The 21553-nt window shown below is 37.1% G+C and overlaps 1 protein-coding gene across 1 annotated transcript in view; it reads left to right on the forward strand.

Moving 5' to 3' along the window:
- Window positions 1-21553, forward strand: part of DOCK4 (dedicator of cytokinesis 4) — a 224539-nt gene that overhangs the window by 129267 nt on the left and 73719 nt on the right. Inside the window, 10 exon segments of the mRNA XM_059817216.1 lie at window positions 766-890; window positions 2386-2548; window positions 3981-4087; window positions 4774-4930; window positions 10790-10887; window positions 10993-11076; window positions 11169-11269; window positions 11984-12065; window positions 13128-13298; window positions 14756-14948. Coding sequence (XP_059673199.1) covers window positions 766-890; window positions 2386-2548; window positions 3981-4087; window positions 4774-4930; window positions 10790-10887; window positions 10993-11076; window positions 11169-11269; window positions 11984-12065; window positions 13128-13298; window positions 14756-14948 — 1281 coding nt within the window.

Consider the following 21553-nt stretch of genomic DNA (forward strand, 5'->3'; position numbering starts at 1 on the left):
TTTCAGTTTAAACATGCTGGGAGTATTTAATAACTTGTACATACTATGTAACACTTAAGTTGTGCCTGTATTCGATTTGTAGTTTGAATGTGTTGATGAAGATTTTAATTTCTCAGAAGCCTTTCCAACAAGCAAAAAATACGCTAACTAAGCTAACTTTTTGCTAGAAAACTTCAGAACACCCTGTCAATGTAAAATATGTTGAGATCTTTTAGATCAGAAAGACAGATTTGAATGCTAGCAATCTGGGAAGCCTGCCCTTCTAATGGGAAGAACACCAACCTCTTGGTTTTTGCTTCTTCAAAGCATACGTTTTCTATTAGGATTAAGTGTAAAAAAGTTGTCATCAGTTCTTCAAGTAGATATTAAACAGATAAATGTAAAGATTACAAATTTTAAAAAAACAACATTAATATTGCCTTAGATCACAAGAGGAATTAAATGAGGTGAAGCTAGACACCAGCTTCCATATAGCTGGAGATGCCACTGTAAAGACCAAAAAGAGTTAACAGATAAGTAAAAGCCCCTAGAATTGGTTTAGTATGGCAGATAGTATCTGGTGCTTGTAGAGGGATGAAGCTTTGTTGGTTCTGTTGGTTTATGAAAAAAATTATTATTTAAAATCCAGAAATCACACCCACAATATATCAGTATACTATCCTTTGGAAGAGAAGATAAAAGTCTACTAAAGTACTAAAAGCAAAAAGTAAGCAAGTTGAACTGACTTGGGCACACTTTGTGTTTTATTTGGTTTTTTCCTAATAGGTGAAATGAGGAATGATTTATATATCACTGTAGAAAGAGGAGAATTTGAGAAAGGAGGGAAAAGTGTAGCCAGAAATGTGGAAGTGACAATGCACGTCGTGGATAGCAGTGGTCAAATTTTAAAGGTATCTTTGTTTTTTGTTTTTCCTTCCTGCAGTTAATTTTGGTACACTTTTTCAGATTTAAATCATCTGTGGCATTGTTTGAAGAGTACAAAATTTCTTTGGAAAGGTCATGTTTATCTTTTGTTGTCTTTAGATATTCAAAGTATTTCTGCTTTGCTTAAAACCTTTATAAAATGCAAGTTTGCTTTATTTCTGTGATCAATTACTTGATTCAGATAAACACCTATAATTGCCAACCAAATAACTAATTATTCCATTAAGATGCTGGAAAATGTTGAAGCAAGATCAAGTTTTGGAGAACGTTTTATTTCATAATAATTCTTCTTAGTAGGTATGCATTTCCTTATGTTACACAGAACGTGTTTTGATCATTTTCAATGTTTTGTCTAAATTTAATAAATCAGAGATCCTTGCTGCAAAAAAATCACTACTGTCTATCAATAAAAGAATAAACTAATTTTCTTTCTTCAGATGTGATTGCATGCTGCTGGTGACAGCTTACAAACAGGCACTGGTTTATATTTTAATCATTAGTAGATGACTGTTACTCAGATTTTTTCTGTACCAAAAAATTTCTGTTCACCTTCAACCTTTTCATGCATATTTGGCATCATTTTTTTTCCTTTTATTTGAAAGTACTTTTTTCACATGTTCTGCATGATGTTGAGCTCTGTGGGCTGACAAAATGAAGAAAGGCTGACACAAATAGTCTTTTGCAAATTGTATGTGTGTGTGTGCGTATGTGTGAAGTGAGATTGTGCATATAAATGCATGGCATGCAATGTATGTATGTTTTTATATACTTATGTGTGTGTGTATATTTCTTTTTTATATATATACTCTTAAAAAAATAAAGGCTATTGAGATGCAAAGGGGATCCCTTACAATTGCTGAGAAAAGCTACAGCTTACCTTTCCCACAGAGAATTAATAGGTATCCCCAAGTCAGAACTTAGACAAATCCATTTGCCTACTTTGCTATGGAGAGACTATCATGGGTATTGCAAAGGCAAGCAATAGTTTGCTTCTTCCTAATCGGGGAATCCAGATTTTTTTCTTTTTTCATGCTGGGACATATCGCTGCTAACAGCAGGGTTACAGGCTTATTTCAGAGGACTAAAGATCTTAAGCCTGGGCTGTTTTTGTCTCAGTTAAGTTCTTGTTTGTTGTTTGGGCGTAACACTGGATGGACCACGCTGTGTCATGGGACTCCACATCACATTTGTTCTTAAGCCTTCCTAATCAGCCAGGTCCCCCTATATAATACTTCGATTCTCATCGGTGTGGATGATTCTTGCCATTTTTTCTAATCAGCAAATATTAACAAAGTGCTGCTATTTTTGTGGGTTTAAAGATGTTGAGCATTATAATATGTGTGGCATTCATGATATAAATGTAAATACTAAATAGTCTTCCTTGTAAGAACAGTCCTTGATGACCTCTTACCAGTGAACTAATCTGCCTTTAATCTCTAATCAATGCTTTTTCTTCATCAGGATTTCATCTCATTCGGCTCTGGAGAACCACCAGCCAGCGAGTACCATTCCTTTGTGCTTTATCATAACAATGGTCCCAGATGGGCTGAGCTGCTGAAACTTCCCATTCCCGTGGATAAATTCAGAGGAGCCCACATCCGCTGTGAATTCCGGCACTGTTCCAGTAAGCGCTGTGCACGACTTCTGCTAGTCCTCTCCGTTACAGCTGCAGTCAGCACATGAGTTTCCGTAATACCTCAGGAAAAAGACAGCTGCATGAACTCTCTCTGTAACGCTTTCATGACACAGTTTCCCAGGCTTGCAGCTCTACTTGGTGGAACTCAGTGCTTTGGTGTAAACCTAAATACCAGGAGAAACCAGTCTAGTTTTATTAAATAGAAAGAGACAACATTGCAGCTGCAAATGTAAACAGAATTTCAGGTGAACTCAAAATGCAAATTTAGAATTTACCTGGTGAGTTATGCAAAATTATACCTGTTCCTTTGTACGTGTTTAGCAATCCAACCAATGGGAAATGTACATAGATACGTCATGGTCAGTTAACATTACTTTTGTATTGCTTTCTTTTTTTTACTTATAAAATTCGAAAATTCTCTGAACATTCTGAACAATTTTAGAGATGATTTTGAGGTAAAAATTGAGGTCTGGGTCCACGTTCTGCATACCAAGGTATGTGAGACAGGTTTCATAGCTATGGTCCTGACTGCTCTCAAGCTTGTAAAGAAAGGTGGATAAAATTGTACATCTTTTAAACTGCTGGTGTTGTCTGGCTCTTTTTGGTGATGTAGATATAGCAAGATTTGATTATTTGTATTGCCTTTGTGGATAGTGGCACACGCAGTAAGTTTAAATATATTTACATTTTGGGTACATAAACTTTGGGTATATAAACTATTTACATTTTGGGTACATAAACTTGGGTACATAACATAGGAAGAAATTTGAGTTGATTTCTTAAGATTTCCTTTATAAGCTGCTTTTATAAGCTACTCATTGGCCTCAGTAAAATCTGTGCCATCTTAGTGTTTTGTAGTATGCTTTATATTTAGGTGATAGATGAGTTTTAGAATTTGAGCTTAGGCATCCAAGTTTGAAAATGTTATCTGCTGTCTAACATTCATGTAAGGAACAGTGACATCTTCAGTCATATCTATAGAGGCAGATGACTGACTTGAAAATAGCAGTGCAGTGTAGCCTGAGGCTGACCTAAAATGAAGACCAGTAGGTAGAAGCTACTATATGGGATAATTGTCACCAAAAAAACCCTTTTCTCTTCATGTTGGACTGTCTAGTTCACATTCATTTGCATTTCCTGGCATTCTATATATTGCTAGGACTGCATATTTGGTAGCTTCCATAATTTGTTTTTAATAAATACAAAATCATTCCAGAATACTGCTTTCTGATTTACAGTGAGATAAAAGAAACCATTACAGGAGATAATGGGCAAATCTGAAAAGAAATTTAAGATAGTCTTAGTCTCACTAGCTGCAAATAGCTTCCAGTATACTTTCTTATGTTGTATTATACCTATTTATTTTGTTTAAAATGTCTAATATTAACTTCAAGTGCTGCTATTTACATATGTATTTCAGCAAAAGAGAAGGGTGAGAAGAAGTTGTTTGGCTTTTCTTTCGTGCCCCTGATGCAGGAAAATGGGAGGACTCTGCCAGATGGCACCCATGAACTCATTGTACACAAGGTAATTTGAATTAGTAATCATTAGCTGTAATGATTCCTGTGGAACATACTTTAAATGCCCAGAAACATTAGGTTGAGAAAGTCTGTGTTCATTACCAAATGAGTGATAATCTTGTCATCGTTAAAATATCCATTGCTGATTGTTTAATACTAAGCTTCCTGTTACAAACTGCAATTTAATCTAGGTATGTATTTCAGTGCACTGGTTTTACTAAGTCTTACTATTATATTACATTGTATTTATAATGGATTTCGCAAAGTTAAATTCAATTAAAACACACAACGTGAACCTCACGATACACTCTTACTGAATTGCTGAAGTTGGAAAATCAAGCAGTCTCATTTATGCAGATCTACTCAATGTTATAATTTTTAGAGATAGTTCAGTTTTGTGGAATTTTTGTTTCCACATTTAACAGTTATCTCTTTGCTCAGAGGATTTGATAAGCTCCCAGATAAGTTTTAGATTTTAACTCCAAAATTCGTAGCTATTAATTTGACATAATCTGTGCAAATTTGTTAGATGTCAATGTCAGATATGAAGCTATAATCCAAAAACAAAGTTGCAACAGGCATAGTGAAAATTCTTCAATTTCTGGCAGAGAAACAATAATAATTCATATAATTTAGGGATTTGGTCCTTTGTTTTTATGCAGTACAGTTATTTTAACTGTTTTGTTTTCACAGTGTGAAGAAAACACAAACCTTCAGGATTCTGGTCGCTACCTCAAACTCCCCTTTTCAAAGGGAATTTTCCTAGGAAACAACAGCCAAGCAGTAAAAACCACTAAAGAGTCCTTCTGGATTACATCCTTTCTCTGCTCCACTAAACTCACACAAAATGGTAGGATATGTTGATTGTTTAAAACATGATGAATTCAAATGAGTGTGATAGCTAGCCTTTTCTGTGCCAAGCAAGCATGGATGTACTCAGAAATAGCTTATGTTCTATCCGTTTTACAAACTGGTTTTCTTCATAACTTTTTATATCCAGATGGAAATCAATGCAACATAATAAACCAGTGATTTTAAGTAGTTGAAGAATTCTTTTTAGATTAACATGATATTGGAATCAAATGCAGCACTCTTGGAATCAACTATCAAAACCCAGCTGCTTTACAAAACCTCTTAATCTGTTTGTTGTAGAGTTTTTATGAAATACTTATTGTAGTCTTTAAGCTGTGGCAATTTGGTTTTAATTAGGCACATATTGCTTTTTTGTTGTATCAATTCTCTGCCTTAAAGTCAACAAGCATTTACTACTGCTTAACACAATCTTATACACTGGATATAAGAGCAGCAGATAGAAATACATGTGTTTGCGCTCTTTACCATTGCTTTGTATAAGAGTCTTAAGATTCTTGTTTATTTGCCATATTAACTACAGTTTGTAACTGAAACAGTTTTCCACAAATTTCTAAATATTGTGTATCTGCTTGGTAATGTGTTTCTGACCATTCTTTGATATCCCCACAGTTTTGTATTACTTTTTCTGAGCTGTTTATCACAGTTTTAAGATCTTGCTTAGCTCTCTCTTGTGTGTGAATGACTGTGTCTTTACCCTTCTTACATGTTTGATGATAAAATTGCTAATTGCTTGCAAATTGATTATAGGTGTTTAGCAACAACTAGAGCAGCTTTTTAAATTGAAGTAATTGTCTTAATTTTCACCATTTAGTAGCAAGTGTCCAAAATAGAACTATGTGCAAGTAGTAAGTGGTCTGTTTCACTGTGCACATCCATTCTGTATTCTCATAGCAATTAGCTTCAAAGTAATAAAAGTTAGCCAACAAAAGATTTTCCCAAAGGTTGCTAATAGGCAATCAAGAGACTAAATTTGCTTCAGTTAAAGGCCTTGATTTAGGAAATCACATGAATCTACTGGTACTTACACATGCATGAAAGTGCTGCCCGGAACTTAAGTGTCTCACTAATAAATAGTTGCGCTATTGTCTGGGGTTATAATACTAATTTATGTTCACGGTACAGGAGTTATTTTGTACTTAATGTAAGTAGATGTGTGACATAGGGCATACAATTTCCTTTTTTTTAACCATATTCTGAGTAAGAGGGTGTAGAATATCTGAATAATATTGATCCCCTTTTCAGCTCTGAAAGAGTTAACAATTATTTCAGCAGTACTTCAGAGGGTGGAAATATTTTCAATAGACAGGCTCATATTTTCTCCAAGGATCTTCTTTGGGAAGTTCATCTTGGTGAGTTTCCAAATCCCCATTCTTTTAAACAAAAATTTGCCAAAACCTATTGCATGCTCAGAAAATGAACTTAGAGCAAAGCATGTGGATATTTGGTCATGTGAGCTTTACTTCAGTTATCCCTGAGAGAATGTAGCATATTTATTACAAAATACAAGAGTAAAAAGATCTGTGTATTTATTTTTTTAGTAAACATTTGTATTAGTATCTTTGAAAATTGCTGATTATTTTTTAATCTGTTTTTAAGTCTGGAGATTTTTCTGAAGTTCTCAGAGATCTGCCTGTGTCTACAAACAACAATGTCCAGCCTGGAAATGAATTGAAAATTATGCTATTGGTCTGGCCATGGGGTGGGGGAGGACCTCAAACCCAGACTTGTTATGGGTGTGACTGAATTAGGGCACAGCTTTACTAGCTTGCTGGGAAATTTTACTCAGCTGTCATTCTCTCACCGATTGTTCCCACATGCCATCAGCTCTCATGCATATTAAAATTATGGGGACTGGGGAAAGGAGGCTGAGTCCCAGTTGTTGGGATCCATAACTTCCTTACCCTGGGTACTTTGGAGGGGTTTTTAGGATTGTTTTCAAACAATTTTCAGAGACCTTCTAACTGGGGGAGTCTGTGCGTTCATCAACATATCTCATAAGAATGCGTCCTTACCTAATCTATCTGCCAGTCGGCTTTTCCTTAGCTTGACTTCTGATCCTGGGTAGTTAATCAGTTAATGTTAACAAAAAAGTATACCAGTTTTTATATATTATATTGCTAGCAGGATAGTTACATTTCATCATCCTAAAAAAACCCAAAAGAGCAAGAGAGACCATAGTATTTTTCTACTGAGTAGTTATCAATACAGTCTTATTTAGTTTTTGACATATAGGAGGACTCTGTGCCTGCCAGAGACTCAGGATCCATCCAGCAAGTCAGACTATTTTAGCAAGTTGGCATCCACTCATTTCTCAGCACTGATGGGCACATCCCCAATAAGCAGCTATTCATCAGCAGAGCAACATACTATACAGCATGTCTATTGCAAGGCAGAGGTGTAATCCATCTACCTGCATTTAAAAAAAGCCAAACTGGTGATTTAATAAAACAAAAGTAACAGGGCAGCTTTCCAGAGTAACCCCAGTTTGGAGGGAGCGATTGAAACCACAGAAGCAGCCTATTGGAAGATGAATGCAGACCACCAGTTCTGGAATTTGGCTTTTTCCTTTAAGAAGTGCAGTAGTGCTACACCAGGCCAATTTCTGATGTCTCAGGATTTATAGGAAGGATGGGAAGATCATCCCAAACCACTTCCTTATACACATGATTCTAAACCTTTTCCTAAACCTAGCACTTTGGATTTTAATTACGGACTTTGAAAAGGGAAGTGGTTTGTTTGGTAGAAATGGTAGGTCAGGTGTAGCCTATTTTTAATGTACAAATCTGATCATGAATAAGAGAAGGCATTGGAAATGTTTTTCTTCTTCAGCAAAATTTATCAGCAGCATTGACTTTTTCCCCTTTTCAAAAGTATGCTTTCCTAGTGGGCCTATTATGGGGGACAATTTTATATTCTCATTTCTCTATTTACATGACATATTGCTATCCCTTCCCCTTGTGATTCACATGTCAGATTTTCTATTCATGTCATTTATGCTTGGGCTATTTGCTAATGTTATCTCAGCAATGTCTTTCTTCCTTAGCATTTTCCTTGAAATAAGTGCTTTGAAGTGAGTGTCTGACATTTGCTTTCTCTTTCTTTTTTAATTCCCCAACAAATCCCTAATATTGAGTGTTAACTATCTTCCCACCAAGTTCCTCCAGCAAACCTGTAAAGAAATATTTTTCCTGCTATGAACTGACAGCTTTAGCTAGTCTTGTTACTCTTCAACTTAAGTTGAGGCTTAAACAGAGTGAAGTGTAGAAGTCCATTTAATTATCCAACAGACAAATGCAGTTCACTGGATTTGTAATGCTTGTTTCTTGAAAAGTCCTGACAGAAGGAATAATAAGACATATCGTATGTCCTTGATCTTTGGGATGTGTCTCTGATGCACATGTGGGGCTCTTCAGCACTCTTAGTGCAACTCAAGGATCTCTTTTAATCCAAATCATTCCATACTAGCACAGGGTCTTGCAAAACAAAAAAGAAACTTATAAATGCGTAAGAACAATAAATGCATAAAAACAATTCATGCTCACCAAAATCAATAAATGCATAAAAACAATAAATGCATAAAAACAATTCGCGCTCACCAAAATCAATTAAGGCAGCAAAATATTAGTGGAATAGCATGTAGGGTGTTTGCTGTTAGCACCTCTGGCAAGATTTGAATATAGGTGGAGATTTATTTAATGTTATTAAAGACAGAAATATTACTTCATTTCTTCTTGTGGGAGAAAGGAGCTTTCCTGGAGCAAAACAAAGCTGGGTGTGGCTCAAATGTTACTTGAGTGTGAAAACAGTCTGTGGTAGCAAGCACCCAAATAGTTGCTGAACCAAGAGGAACACTTGCTATTAGCTACTTAGTTTGATAAGTACTGAGAACATTTCAGAAGAAATGGATCCTTCTAAGACATTGCTGGACAGGGATCAACTAGACCAGTGGTTCATCTTAAACTGATGGAAGGATTCTATGATTGGATGGTGGTTATGGTTTTCTGCTTCAAACGGCCAGGCTTTGAGAAATTCTGAAAAGCTGGTTAGTGAAAGATGGAAGCAGTAAACGTCAATGTAAAGGAGCTTTGGGATTTATTTAATTCAGTGGTTCAAAAATATGTGGAACTTTGTGCTCTGAATACAAGTTGAAAGGAGTGCTGCAGACACGAGCGAGTGAGTCACAGGCAGAAAACATGAGGAATAAGCAGAGAACCTGCACAGGAGGGAGAAAAATAACAGCAACGTGTCAGAGTTCAGCAACGATTAGGATCAAGTGAAAACTGCTGAAAAGCCAAGTCAAGCTTGCAAAACTGTATTTTAGGATATTGAATGATATGGGACATGAAATTCCCAATCTCATAGCCAGGTGGTTTTTTTAGTACGTATTTGAAGCTGAAAGCAATAACACATGACCTAAGAGTAATAAATGTAATACCTACATTTAAGACAGGTGGAAAAGCAGATATGTTAACTGGGCCATCACTCTCCTATGAATTCTATGCAAGTATTTACAAGAAATCATGGATGAAAAAATGCACATGTAGCTAAATGGAATGTGCTGTAAGATGAGTTTATCAAAGACCTATCATGCCAGAATAAACTTCTTAATCTTTCTTTTCAAAGTTTTTTTAATTATTATTCTTCAGAGGAAACATAGCAGATCTAAACCATCTGGACTTCAATAACACACCACATGGGAAATTAGAAAAGATACAGATATTAGAATAAGAATTTAAGAACTGGTAAATAAGGGCTAAAAAGGTACTAGCAGTTTGCACGGTAATGGAAGGAATTTCCTTCCTGAGTGGAAGGAAAATACTACTAGATCTGAAGAATTAGGCCTGGGATTGATCTCTTGTTTGGAGGGGTGGAAGGGGTGGGGATGGGAGTTGCTTCACTAAAACCTGAGACTCCAGAGAGCCTGTTAATGAAACTTGCTGCTAATATGTAGTTGAAAGGTTTCATCAGTGTAGAGGGACAAAATCAAAACCTGATACAGGCAAAACAAGGTAACTCTGGTTTGAAAGAAAGAGTAGAAATTAGATCAAATCTAATGGTACAAAAGGCAGGATCTTGCCCTAATGGCGACTCTTGGGGATTGTTTTGTAGTCAGGCAGCTGAACAGTATTAAACAGGAGAAGGACCTATTTGTGTCACCAATATGATGTACCTAAAAAAACCCCCAAATTCTAGAACATAAGTGTCAGGTGTTTACAACAGACATATGAGCTTGATAATGATACATAAAACAGCGATATAATCTTGTCTGTAACATAGTTACCATTTTGGTCAAGAAAGCTGAAGGAGAATGAATTAAAACTGGAGGAAGTGCAAAGACACTCAGGTATGTTTTAGCTCAGTAGAGTTTATTTTCCAGAAAAGATTGTGTTGCTTATTAATAAAGCAGGATCTTAGAGGCATTGTGTTTGTTCTCTAAAAAGACATAGGAAGATGGGTATTTTAAATATATACAAACTACTAGTAATTAGGAGACCATTTCTAGCCGTCAGATGACGGCTCTGGAAGGCATCCTTCAATGGGACAAGAGGCAGCAAAATAATTCCTTTTCTTAAGATGGTAGTTGACAAATATCTGAACAAGATTGCATCATATATTTGCCACAGAAGACTGATTTTAGTGGCCCAGTACCACATTCTTATGTTTCTATTGGTAGAGCAATTGTGGGATGGAATGAGAATTTGTTTTTGGGCAAATCTTGAGATGTTTTCTTTTGTTTTAATGAAACCAAGTTTTGCTGAGCAGACTGTAATAGTCGAACTTAAAATCTGAAATGCTGCTTTGCTTCCAGCTTTAATCTTGCATTTTGTTTTTGCAGGAGATATGCTTGACCTTCTGAAATGGAGAACCCACCCAGACAAAATTGCAGGTTGCCTCTCAAAATTAAAAGAAATTGATGGTTCAGAAATAGTGAAGGTACATACCATTCTATCCTTTTAGATAATATGAGGGAAATAATGTATTTGTGTGTCACAAAAATATCTATTTAATAACAAACTGTCTCTTATTCTCTCCAATCAGTTTCTTCAAGATACACTAGACACTTTATTTGGGATTTTAGATGAAAACTCTCAAAAATATGGTTCAAAAGTATTTGATTGTTTGGTAAGTTTCATTTTGTGATGATGCTTAACACTATATAAGAACTAAGGGAGGAAAAAAAAAGCTTTTTCTTTTCTTTTTCTCCTCACATTTAGGTTCACATAATAAATTTGCTGCAGGACAGCAAGTTTCACCACTTTAAGCCAGTTATGGACACTTACATTGAAAGTCATTTTGCAGGAGCACTTGCATACAGGTGAAGTCTGTACTTTTTCTATCTGACAGTTATTGGTAAACTAAGCAGAATCAATCATTAGGTTAAATTAAATGGTATCATTAGAAATAAAATGCAATGCTTGTATGAATGCCCAGATTTAGGCCATCAAAAAAGAGAAAAGCAACTTTCAGTTACCTGAAAGTTTACTTCCTAATGCACTAACATTGGCTTCATTTTTAAATCCTTTTCTTCAGTGGATTTCTTTATTTGAATTACTTTGAAAAACATAGGAGCCTTAACATCATCCTGCTGCAACTGTGTTCACTGTCTGTGTAAAGCAGTGCACTAATAAGCATCACTTACTCTGCTGCACTCTGTATTTATTTGCTCCCTAGACTTCCATTAAAACCAATGCAGTTTAATGAGACTGCAAATCGATTCATGGAATCGCAGCGATAGTCCATGCTGGCAGGTACTCTTCTGATCTAACTGAGCTTATGTATCCCTGTCAAAATCATTCTACTGCATATGTAATGCTGGTATTATTTCCTGTTCATTAGAGATCTACTAGGTGGCTTTCAGCAGACTGAAAACTAAGTGCAATATTGGGCCTGTAGTGATTAGCAAAATCTAATAATATATTTTTTATTTTGTCAGTGTTTCTCGTGTAACAGATATTCGTTTGCATTTTAAATGCAAAGTTAACCCTTCTCCCACTTCTGTGTTATAATACTTTCTGATGTGGTATTCTAGAGATCTTATAAAAGTACTGAAGTGGCATATTGATCGAGTCACCGAAGTGGAGCTGCACGAGCACATACAGGAAGTACTAAAGGTAATAAAAATCATCGAAGGCAATTATATATTTGAATGATGTATTCATACTTTACCAACAGGTTTAACTCAGAAGATGAAGCAGAGTATGTGTAAATGATGGAGTGGTAGTACTAATTCTAGGGAGTTGCAGACTCTTTCAGTGCGGTCAGTTTATTCATCGTTCTCTTTTATCAGTAAGTTGATCGATGGAGCTTACTACCACTAGATTCTGGAGCTCTATGTTCTGTACTGAATGAGGATATACATGAATAAGAGTTAGAGCTAAGAAAGCAAATGTAGATTGTATTGGTAGTACTAACGTCTGTTGCATAACTGAATCTAAATGGCAGACATGCATGCTGACTTAATGATTCACAGCTGACACTGGGGAATTCTACTGAAAATGGTGGTTTTGGTTGCTGTTGTTGTCCTGTTTTGTACCATCAACAAAGCACAGCGTGGAGTCAGGCTGAGTTGTACAACACAATAATTCCATTTGGGACAGGTGCTACAGTCTGGAAATAAAATATCAATGTGGTGCCCTTCTGTGCTTTTCTATGCTGCTCTTAATTTAGATGTCTTGCTAATAAGAAAGGGCTGTATTTTTAATTTACTTTCCAACAGTTTTGCAACTTAATTTAAGCTTTTTTTTTTGTCTTATCTGGTTAACAGTTCACAGGAAAACAACTTCTAACAGGAAGATAAATTCTAAGAACAGCTCAAAAGTTTGAGCCTATTTCTTATATTGGCCTTGTATGTTTATGCAATACGTGTTTTTGTAGCCAAAGACATGCAAGGGACAGTGTGTGGGGGTAGTATTACAATTTTGCAGTTTTCCATTTGTTAAAAAACCAAGTGTTCCCTGGTTTGTAGAGATTATGAAAGGCAAGAGAAGTGCATTTCTGAGTATGTGCTTTTGAAATGTTGTTAGTGTTTCTATAGAAAGATTTATCAAATTAAATAATATGGTGTCCTGTTTCAGATCCTTGTCATTATTTGAACAATATAATCATTGCTTGTGTTCTATTTAAAGATTAGCTGGTTCACGTTTATGAGCTATCTCTGATTTTGACATTTGTAGGCACAGGAATATATCTTTAAATATATAGTTCAGTCTCGAAGGTTATTCTCTATTGCCACTGGTGGACAAAATGAGGAGGAATTTCGCTGCTGTATTCAAGAGCTTCTTATGTCAGTACGCTTCTTCCTTTCCCAAGAGAGCAAAGGAGCTAGTGCTTTATCCCAACTACAAGTAAGTTTTAAAGCATGCCTTGCTTATTGCCACTTTTTACATCCAATACAGAAAATGTATGCCTGTCCTTACCTATATTTCCAGGAAAGAAAATGCAGTTTTGCTGGAGCAAAATGGCATTTTCAGCTTATCCTCATACCTTTTGTCCTATAGTGTGAAATTTTCATACCAGCAACTTCTAAATATGCTTTGCAAAGATAATCCTAAATCTAATATTGAATTTTGAATTATATTATAATAATTATATAGCTGGATACAAATGAAGTAATTTCTCTGGTTTGGGCAATTTACAGCTTAGTTTAACCACGTTGGAACTGAAGAATTTGAGCCATACAAAAGTCTCTCAGAGTTTTCATGCTTTACATAAAACTTTTAAGTCTTGCTGAACTGTATGTTTTAATGCTCAGCTGGTATCTTTATTTCAACTGAGACTTCTAATTGACTAGTGTTAAAGCACAGAGGCAAAACACACAAGAGACAGCTCTCTACATTAAGTGTCATAGATTTATCAGCTTCTGCAGCTCATAGATACACCATACTCTTCCCCCGTTTCTCTAACAAAACGTGTTTAAGACCTGTTAAGAATTATTAATTTCTTAAGTTCTGTAGAAAATTGTTCTTCCAACAAAACGGCAAATCAGAGAGGACAGACTAGAGAGGTGGTTCTTCCTTCTCATATCATGTAAGCAGGTGGAGTGAAAAGATAATAGCAAAATTATATAAACAACCATATTTGGAAGTCTTCTTCAGTATCTTTAAGCTTGTATGTCATTTGTTCTGACATCAGTGTGAAGAAGGTCTGAGGTATGAGTAGCTCTTCTCAATCAACAGGATTTGAGGGGAAGACGTGAATGTCAGTTCTAGCTTCCTTTCTCTGGCATTGCCCTCCTTTCTTTTCCAGTGTTTTGTTTCCATATTCATTATACTCACCAATGAATTTCTAACCCTATTTTAGGATTTTTGAAGTGAACCAAGACTGCCAGTGCTGTCTCACTCCAAATTAAAAATGTTCATTATTTGAAAAATGGAAGATATGGAGGCTGTTATATTACTTATCTTAAAACAAAGCAAACCAACTCCACTCAAATTTTTTTGTTCTGATATCAGCTGGTTTCTGTTATCCTTTTAAAAATTTTCTCTCACACATAGATCATGAAGAATCTGTAAAGTATAAATATTTTTGTTCTAAGTTGAACTTTTTACTTTCACTTTGTCCTGGGAGAAATGAACAGTCATTAGATAATGCTTAAAGGGAAATAGTCCCAAGTGTAAGCCTGTTAATGAATGTGAGGATATTTCTTCTGAAAATAGGACCATTTTTAAAGCTATTAACTACCCCGAAATATAAAACCAGGCATTTTTCTACAGTTACTTAAATTTCTATAGTTATTTAAGTTTTATAGATGTCAAAATTATACTGCAATATTTGACTGTCCATTTTTGCCCTTTTCCTATAGGCTGTGTTTCTCAGCTCATTCCCATCGGTCTACTCTGAACTTTTGAAGCTCTTTGATGTAAGAGAAGTGGCAAATTTGGTTCACGATGCTCTGGGCAGCTTGCCAACAGTCATGCATGGGGATGAGTCCCTTCAAGCTGTTAAACTGCAGAGTATTGGAAAAACTGTAGAAAGTCACCTGTACACTAACCCAGGTAAGGTTACCCTGGGCTGCCTGCAGATAAAGAACTCAAACTGTGGGCTTGGTACATGGGCCAGCAGGTGCTGAAGGGAATAGTGCTGCTCAGAGTCGTCCTTCCTAAGGAACAATTTCTGAAGCACTGCTCTGTACAAGCTGCTAATTTACAAGAATACAGTTGGTTAAATTTAGTGGTTTGTAATTTAAAGACAAAGACTCTTAAAATATAGTTTTGTTCTGATCTACTGCTGGCAATACATCTGTGAAGGAAGTTTGCCTTATACTTTTTAAGTAATAGTAAAGGACACAGCTTTACTAAATTGATTTTTTTTTTTTTTTTTCTCCTTTGGGGGCAGTTCAGCAAACAGATTGTCACTTATCCATTAAGTCTTATTTGTGTAACTCTCGCCAGTTCAGCACTTTCGATCCTCCATTTCTTAATGTAGCATATCAAGGCTCACAAGTGCAAGTGATAGTTGGTGCATAAAATACATAACAGCATAGTTATTTGCTATGCGGAAGAAAAAAACTGCTGTGTGGTGGTGAGCCTGACATTCTTTTTTTTCTATTCTAAGTGAAACCCATAGAAGTGACCAAATATGAAATTTGAGATGAACTAATTTTGAAATAAAAGCATTAAAATAGAAGAGATTTAAAGAATTATAATAAGTGATAATTTACTCACCAAAAGCCCTCTTGAGCGATGTTTGGGAATTGGCTGGTGGAGTTCAGTAGAAACAGTAACTTTTACCATCTAAGACATTCAAGATAAACACACTACAATGCTGAAGGCGCTGAAAAACCCACCAGGATATGCGTAAGCATTTTGAGATGCTGCAAAATAAAGGAACATTTTTTTTTCAATGCTTTCAGTGATTGTACTTTAAAAGTATGAGCTCAAAGAAATGGGTGAGAAGTATTGGATCCTGGCTACTTTTCTTCATTCTGGTTGCAAAAACAGCTTACCTTTTGCCTTGTAAGGCTCCATGGTGGTCCCTTCCAAAACATTTATCTCTCCCTACAGCTGACTGATCAGACCTTTGATACTCTGGGTAGATGATGACGTATTCCTGGAGCAATCTTAAGGAGGACGCTCTTAGCTTACGTTTTTCATTTTCCAAACTACTTAGGGACCAGGTAGCATCATTTCCATCTTCCTCCCATTATCTCAGTTAGGTCACCCTAACCAGAAGATCAAAATGAATGATTGAATGTAATTAAAGAGAGTTATTTAATGCCATGTAAGGGACTCTTGGGGACTTACTTGGAACTGTAAATCTACTTTCAGTCATATGACAGGTTTTTTTGTTTGCTTCCTTTTGTAAAATGTTAGTTTTTTATTCAAATCTAGTTTCATTATTAAGAAGTCATATGAGTTGGTTTGGCTATAAAAGCAAGGAAAATTCCATGTTACATGGAGTGCGGGTTATACACAAATAGAATATAAATGTCTTAGACCACAGGGAAACCGATGTGAAAGACATCAGGCAGTAATATAATCTCCCAATGTCCATGATAGGAAGCTCAGGCAAACACTTGTACAGTATAATTTCAGTCATCGTCAAGATGAAGGGTCATGTGGAGATCAGCATCTTGGTCTATTTGCCCCTAATGTCTTATCTCTTTAAAATATAAAAATATAAGTAGACTTTCCCTCAGTCAATCCCTAGAAGAAAGTCCTTTTAAAAACCTCTTGGGAAAATAAATATTGCACTGGACTATGTTAATGTGCAGAGTAAACTGTACATCCTAATGTGAAGTTGAGGCTTGCTGCTGTGAAAATAATTGATTTCTGTCTCCCAGATGAAGATGATGAATGCTGCAGGCTGCGGTGGTAGCTAAGGCATTGGAACTAGGTGGAATGCAGGAAATAACTATTCAAACGTCTAAAAATGAGGAGGACACTTCTTAGATAACATTTTCTGTTATCTGGAGCTTGCTCGGAAACAAGTGAGAGTAGTTTAGCGTGGGAGTTTTACACATTTTGTGCTGCAAGGGCCTGAAAAACTAACACATTAGCTCCCACTGCTGCAGAAATCAGCTGACGCTAAAGCTATGGTTTTGCTCAAACTGGGAGATGTATTTGGTGTATTGTTGAAAATAGAAACATCAGACATGCAGGGGTTGATTTAAGGTGCCCAAGCACAGGTGTTTAGCACAATTTCAGATGTATTCGGTGCATCTGGTCTCTCTCTACCTGCCTCTCTAGGGAATGCAGGATATATATTGTATTTTCTTAGCATGTGTGGGTAGGATGTCTGAAATGGCTCTGTATTGAGGCTTTTGCATAGCTTGCTTAGAACCTTTTTCTGTTTCTGTGATTTTTAAACTTCAGCTCTTCCTATAGGTAACAACTACAGAGATGTTAAAAAGTGTCAACAGCAGTTATCTGCATAGCTCCTGTGAAAAGTTATTGGGTGTTAAGGGGTTCTTTTTTTTACATATTTACTTCTGCATCTTTGTAGTACACTACATTGGGTTTTTTTTTTCCCCAGGTTGGACTCGATGATCTTACAGGTCTTTTCCAACCGTACTGATTCTGTGATTCTGTGATTCTGTGTCTAAAAAGAAACAGATGACAGTTTTCCTGCTGATAAAGACTAACAGTATTTTTTTTTTTCTCTTGGCCTTTCTTCCAGTCTCCTGGTATTTTGGGTGTAACTCTTTGGATGCATCCCTATTGATACTTGTAGAATGGCCAAATTGATGACCTACATAAGTCTGTACCCAGAAGATTTTCTACCTTTGTAATTTCGATACTGTCGTGGTTTAAGCCCAGCCGGACTAATCACCACACAGCTGCTCACTCACTCCCCTTCCTCAGCTGGACAGGGGAGAGAAAATATGAGGAAAAGGCTCGTAGGTCGAGATAAGGACATAGGGAGATCACTCACCAACTACCATCATGGGCAAAACAGACTTGACTTGGGGAAATTAGTTTAATTTATTACCAATCAAAATCAGAGTAGGATAATGAGAAGTAAAACCAGATCTTAAAAAAACAACACCTTTCCCCCCACCCCTCCCTTCTTACCGGGCTCAACTTCACTCCCGAACCTCTTCCCCCCCCCGAGCGGCGCAGGGGGATGGGGAATGGGGGTTGCGGTCAGTTCATCACATGTTTCTGCCGCTCCTTCCTCCTCACACTCTTCCCCTGCTCCAGCGTGGGGTCCCTCCCACAGGAGACAGTTCTCCACGAACTTCTCCAACGTGGGTTCTTCCCATGGGCTGCAGTTCTTCACGAACTGCTCCAGCATGGGTCCGTTCCATGGGGTGCAGTCCTTCAGGAACAGACTGCTCCAGCGTGGGTCCCCCGTGGGATTGCAAGTCCTGCCAGCAAACCTGCTCCAGCGTGGGCTCCTCTGTCCACGGCTCCACAGGTCCTGCCAGGAGCCTGCTCCAGCATGGGCTTCTCACAGGATCACAGCCTCCTTCGGGCATCCACCTGCTCCAGCGTGGGGTCCTCCACGGGCTGCAGGTGGATATCTGCTCCACCGTGGACCTCCATGGGCTGCAGGGGGACAACCTGCTTCACCATGGTCTTCACCACGGGCTGCAGGGGAATCTCTGCTCCGGCGCCTGGAGCCTCTCCTCCCCCTCCTTCTTCACTGACCTTGGTGTCTGCAGAGTTGTTTCTCTCACATATTCTCACTCCTCTCTTCCCCGGCTGCCGCTTCCTGGTTTTTCCCCCCTTCTTAAATATGTTATCACAGAGGCGCTACCACTGTTGCTGATTAGCTCAGCCTTAGCCAGTGGCAGATCCGTCTTGGAGCCGGCTGGCATTGGCTCTATCAGACATAGGAGAAGCTTCTAGCAGCTTCTCACAGAAGCCACCCCTGTAGCCCCCCCTGATACCAAAGCGCTGCCACGCAAACCCAATACAGGTACATCAGTAGTCTAGCACTCGTTTGTTGTCTTTTCATGCATTAAATATTACTATAGCTTGCTTTGGGGAAGAGTTAAATCTGTTTTGCTGGGAAGAGTTACGGCCAGTAAAAGAGAAACACATCTTGAACCATGTCCTTCTTGACATGGTTACACAGGAATTAGCAGAACACCAATAATTTTTTTTCTCGAAGGACACTACTTTGAGCTCACAAATTCAATAGCTATGAAAACGTGAGGTGTCCAAGTGGAACGTCTAGGTTTCTTTCTCAAAAGAGAATGAGTTTTCTTGGAATCACCACCAATCAAACACGTCGATTACCAGAAGAGAGATTACATTGGTAGCTAAAGTCCTAAAAAAAGAAAATCCCATACTGATAAAGCCTGTATCTTAGCCCAGTTATAATCTGTGGTGCAGCTCTTTACCACACGGAGAATGTTCTTACAAGGCAAGAAACTTTGTGTCTTCCCAGTATATGAGGATTTGGACCTCTGCGCAAGAGCAACTGGGTAGGACTTTTCCTTTTAGTCAGTGCTCAAAACAGAGGAGGGGTTTAATTCTCTAACCATTTACACTATAGATATCATATACCATATCTATGTATGATATATATTATGAAGCTAGGAAAAATCCTGAGTTGATGTTTTAAAGACATCTTCATGTGCTCTTTTTATTTATTTCATATGTAAAGTTCTATGTATTTATTTTATGTATAACTTATTTCTTATCTGTTTTTATTTTTTTTCCTTATTTTACACTGAAACCCACTATTAATAGATTAGAAAAGTGATAATTTTCTATTTGTTTTCTTTCTGAGATCGACTGCTTCCCTCATTCTGTCTTTGTGAATGAGCTCATCTAAGAATTGCATCCTGTATATCACAGGAGAATGTACATGTAGGAAACTATGTTTCAGTAGTCATTCAGAGATGAATATCTGACACAATCAGTTGAGAATAATTTAGTATCTTTGAACTGCCTCGCAGAAAGGACATTGTTACATGTTAGACTTCCTATGGGAATGAAAAAAAAAAAGTTGTTAGCAAGTTCAGGAAAAGATACCGTTAACTGATAAGGAGGTTTAGTTCTAGAAGCCAGGTGTTATGATTTCCCTCTTATTCCATCATTTTTTCAAAAGGCTCAAAACTTGTCTTTAATAAGACTTGTAAGATATCTCAGTATTCACTGCAAGCTAATTGATTGCTATAAAAATGAAAAAGCCTATCATTATTGAAATTGTTGATACAAATCCTGAATTAAATTTAGTTAAAATGCATTAAACTTTACATATTAACACAGATTTGGAAAAAAAAGACAATTTTTTCAAAACGTAAAGGTTTTACACGTTGATCCATAGTACTGCTTTCAAGTACTCCAGGATTTTTTTCAGATTAATTAGTATTTCTTAACTTGTCTTCCACAGCAGTATACTATTCTTTGGAGTTGTTTGCATGTGTGCTTCTATACACACCTGTGGGGGGATGTATGTATGTATATTGCGTACAAAAATTCAACCTTTATTAGCACTTCTGTAGTGGAGAGCAGAAAATATTTGGCAAAAGCTTTGCAAATGATGCTTCGCATCTGTGGCTCTTTTTTAGGCCAAGGGAGGACTTTCTCAGCCATGCCTGTGTTTTCCTTCTGCACTATAGGCAAATTTTTTTCTTTCGACTGAAAACAGCTCCTCATAAAAGTTTTGAAACTGACTGTTCTGAGAACAGTGACATGTCTGTGCAGTCACAGAGCAGGCATACGTGTTTGGTTTTGAAACTGCAGTGATAACTGTTTGTTTTGCTTAAGCATTTTCTTCTCCCACCACCCTCAAGTCCAGTGGTTCTTGCAAACAGAGGCGTAAATTGAATAGGTCCAAGTGAAACTGTCAAAAGCAAGAGCAACTTCCCTGCTTCTTACTGTTCAAGGGGAATGCTGTTTGCTTGTTTGAAGTGTTCAATTACACTAATTCTTTTTCCAAGCAGGCTGAAGTTTTGACCATCTGTTCAGATATAGTCACTGAAATGAATATCATCTTTCTGAAATTAATCTTTAAAGTACACTAGAATAAAGAAAGTTTTGTATGTCTGTGAAGGTGCTTTACCGCTAACTGAAAAGCAAGGGGGAAAGCTGTGCTGTGGGTTAAATATAAAACATTAATGTAGCTTGCATAGGAAAGTCACAAGGATTGCCCAGAGTAGTCTCTCTTTCTCATTATGCCAAGCGTGTGCTCAAAAAGTTCTATGTCATGATTTTTTTCCTCTCTTTCTGTGTAATATTTGTAAAGGGCAAGCATTAGCATTTTAAACAGTCAGCTAATTTGGCTTCCTGCACAGAAGAAAAATTAGGACAGTGACTGATGGCTAAGAGTTCTGATTATTGCATCATTCCTTGCACTCATTAATTTTTGTATATACAGCAGCTGACATTGCAGCTGACAATTTTTAAGGAAAAGAGTAACCTGAGACAAATGTTGTACGCTACGTTCTCCAAACTTTCTCACATAGTCCTTGGCTTGCCTCAGAGGTGAATATGGCAGCTCTCCTGTTTCGTCATACCACTACATCTTTCCGCCTAAACAGGTCAAGACAGAGAAGTATTTAGATTATGGGCTTACGAGGAATATAAAGCTATGTTATATGTGGTGGTTAATTCAGTAACTGGCACTGTTCCCTCCCATGTATAGTTGCAAGTCATTGTAAGATGCTTTTTGCTAATCTGTTTGGTCTTGGTAAAACAAAGAT

This window comes from Gavia stellata, chromosome 4 (genome assembly GCF_030936135.1).
Source record: "Gavia stellata isolate bGavSte3 chromosome 4, bGavSte3.hap2, whole genome shotgun sequence".
NCBI classification, from domain to species: Eukaryota; Metazoa; Chordata; class Aves; order Gaviiformes; family Gaviidae; genus Gavia; species Gavia stellata.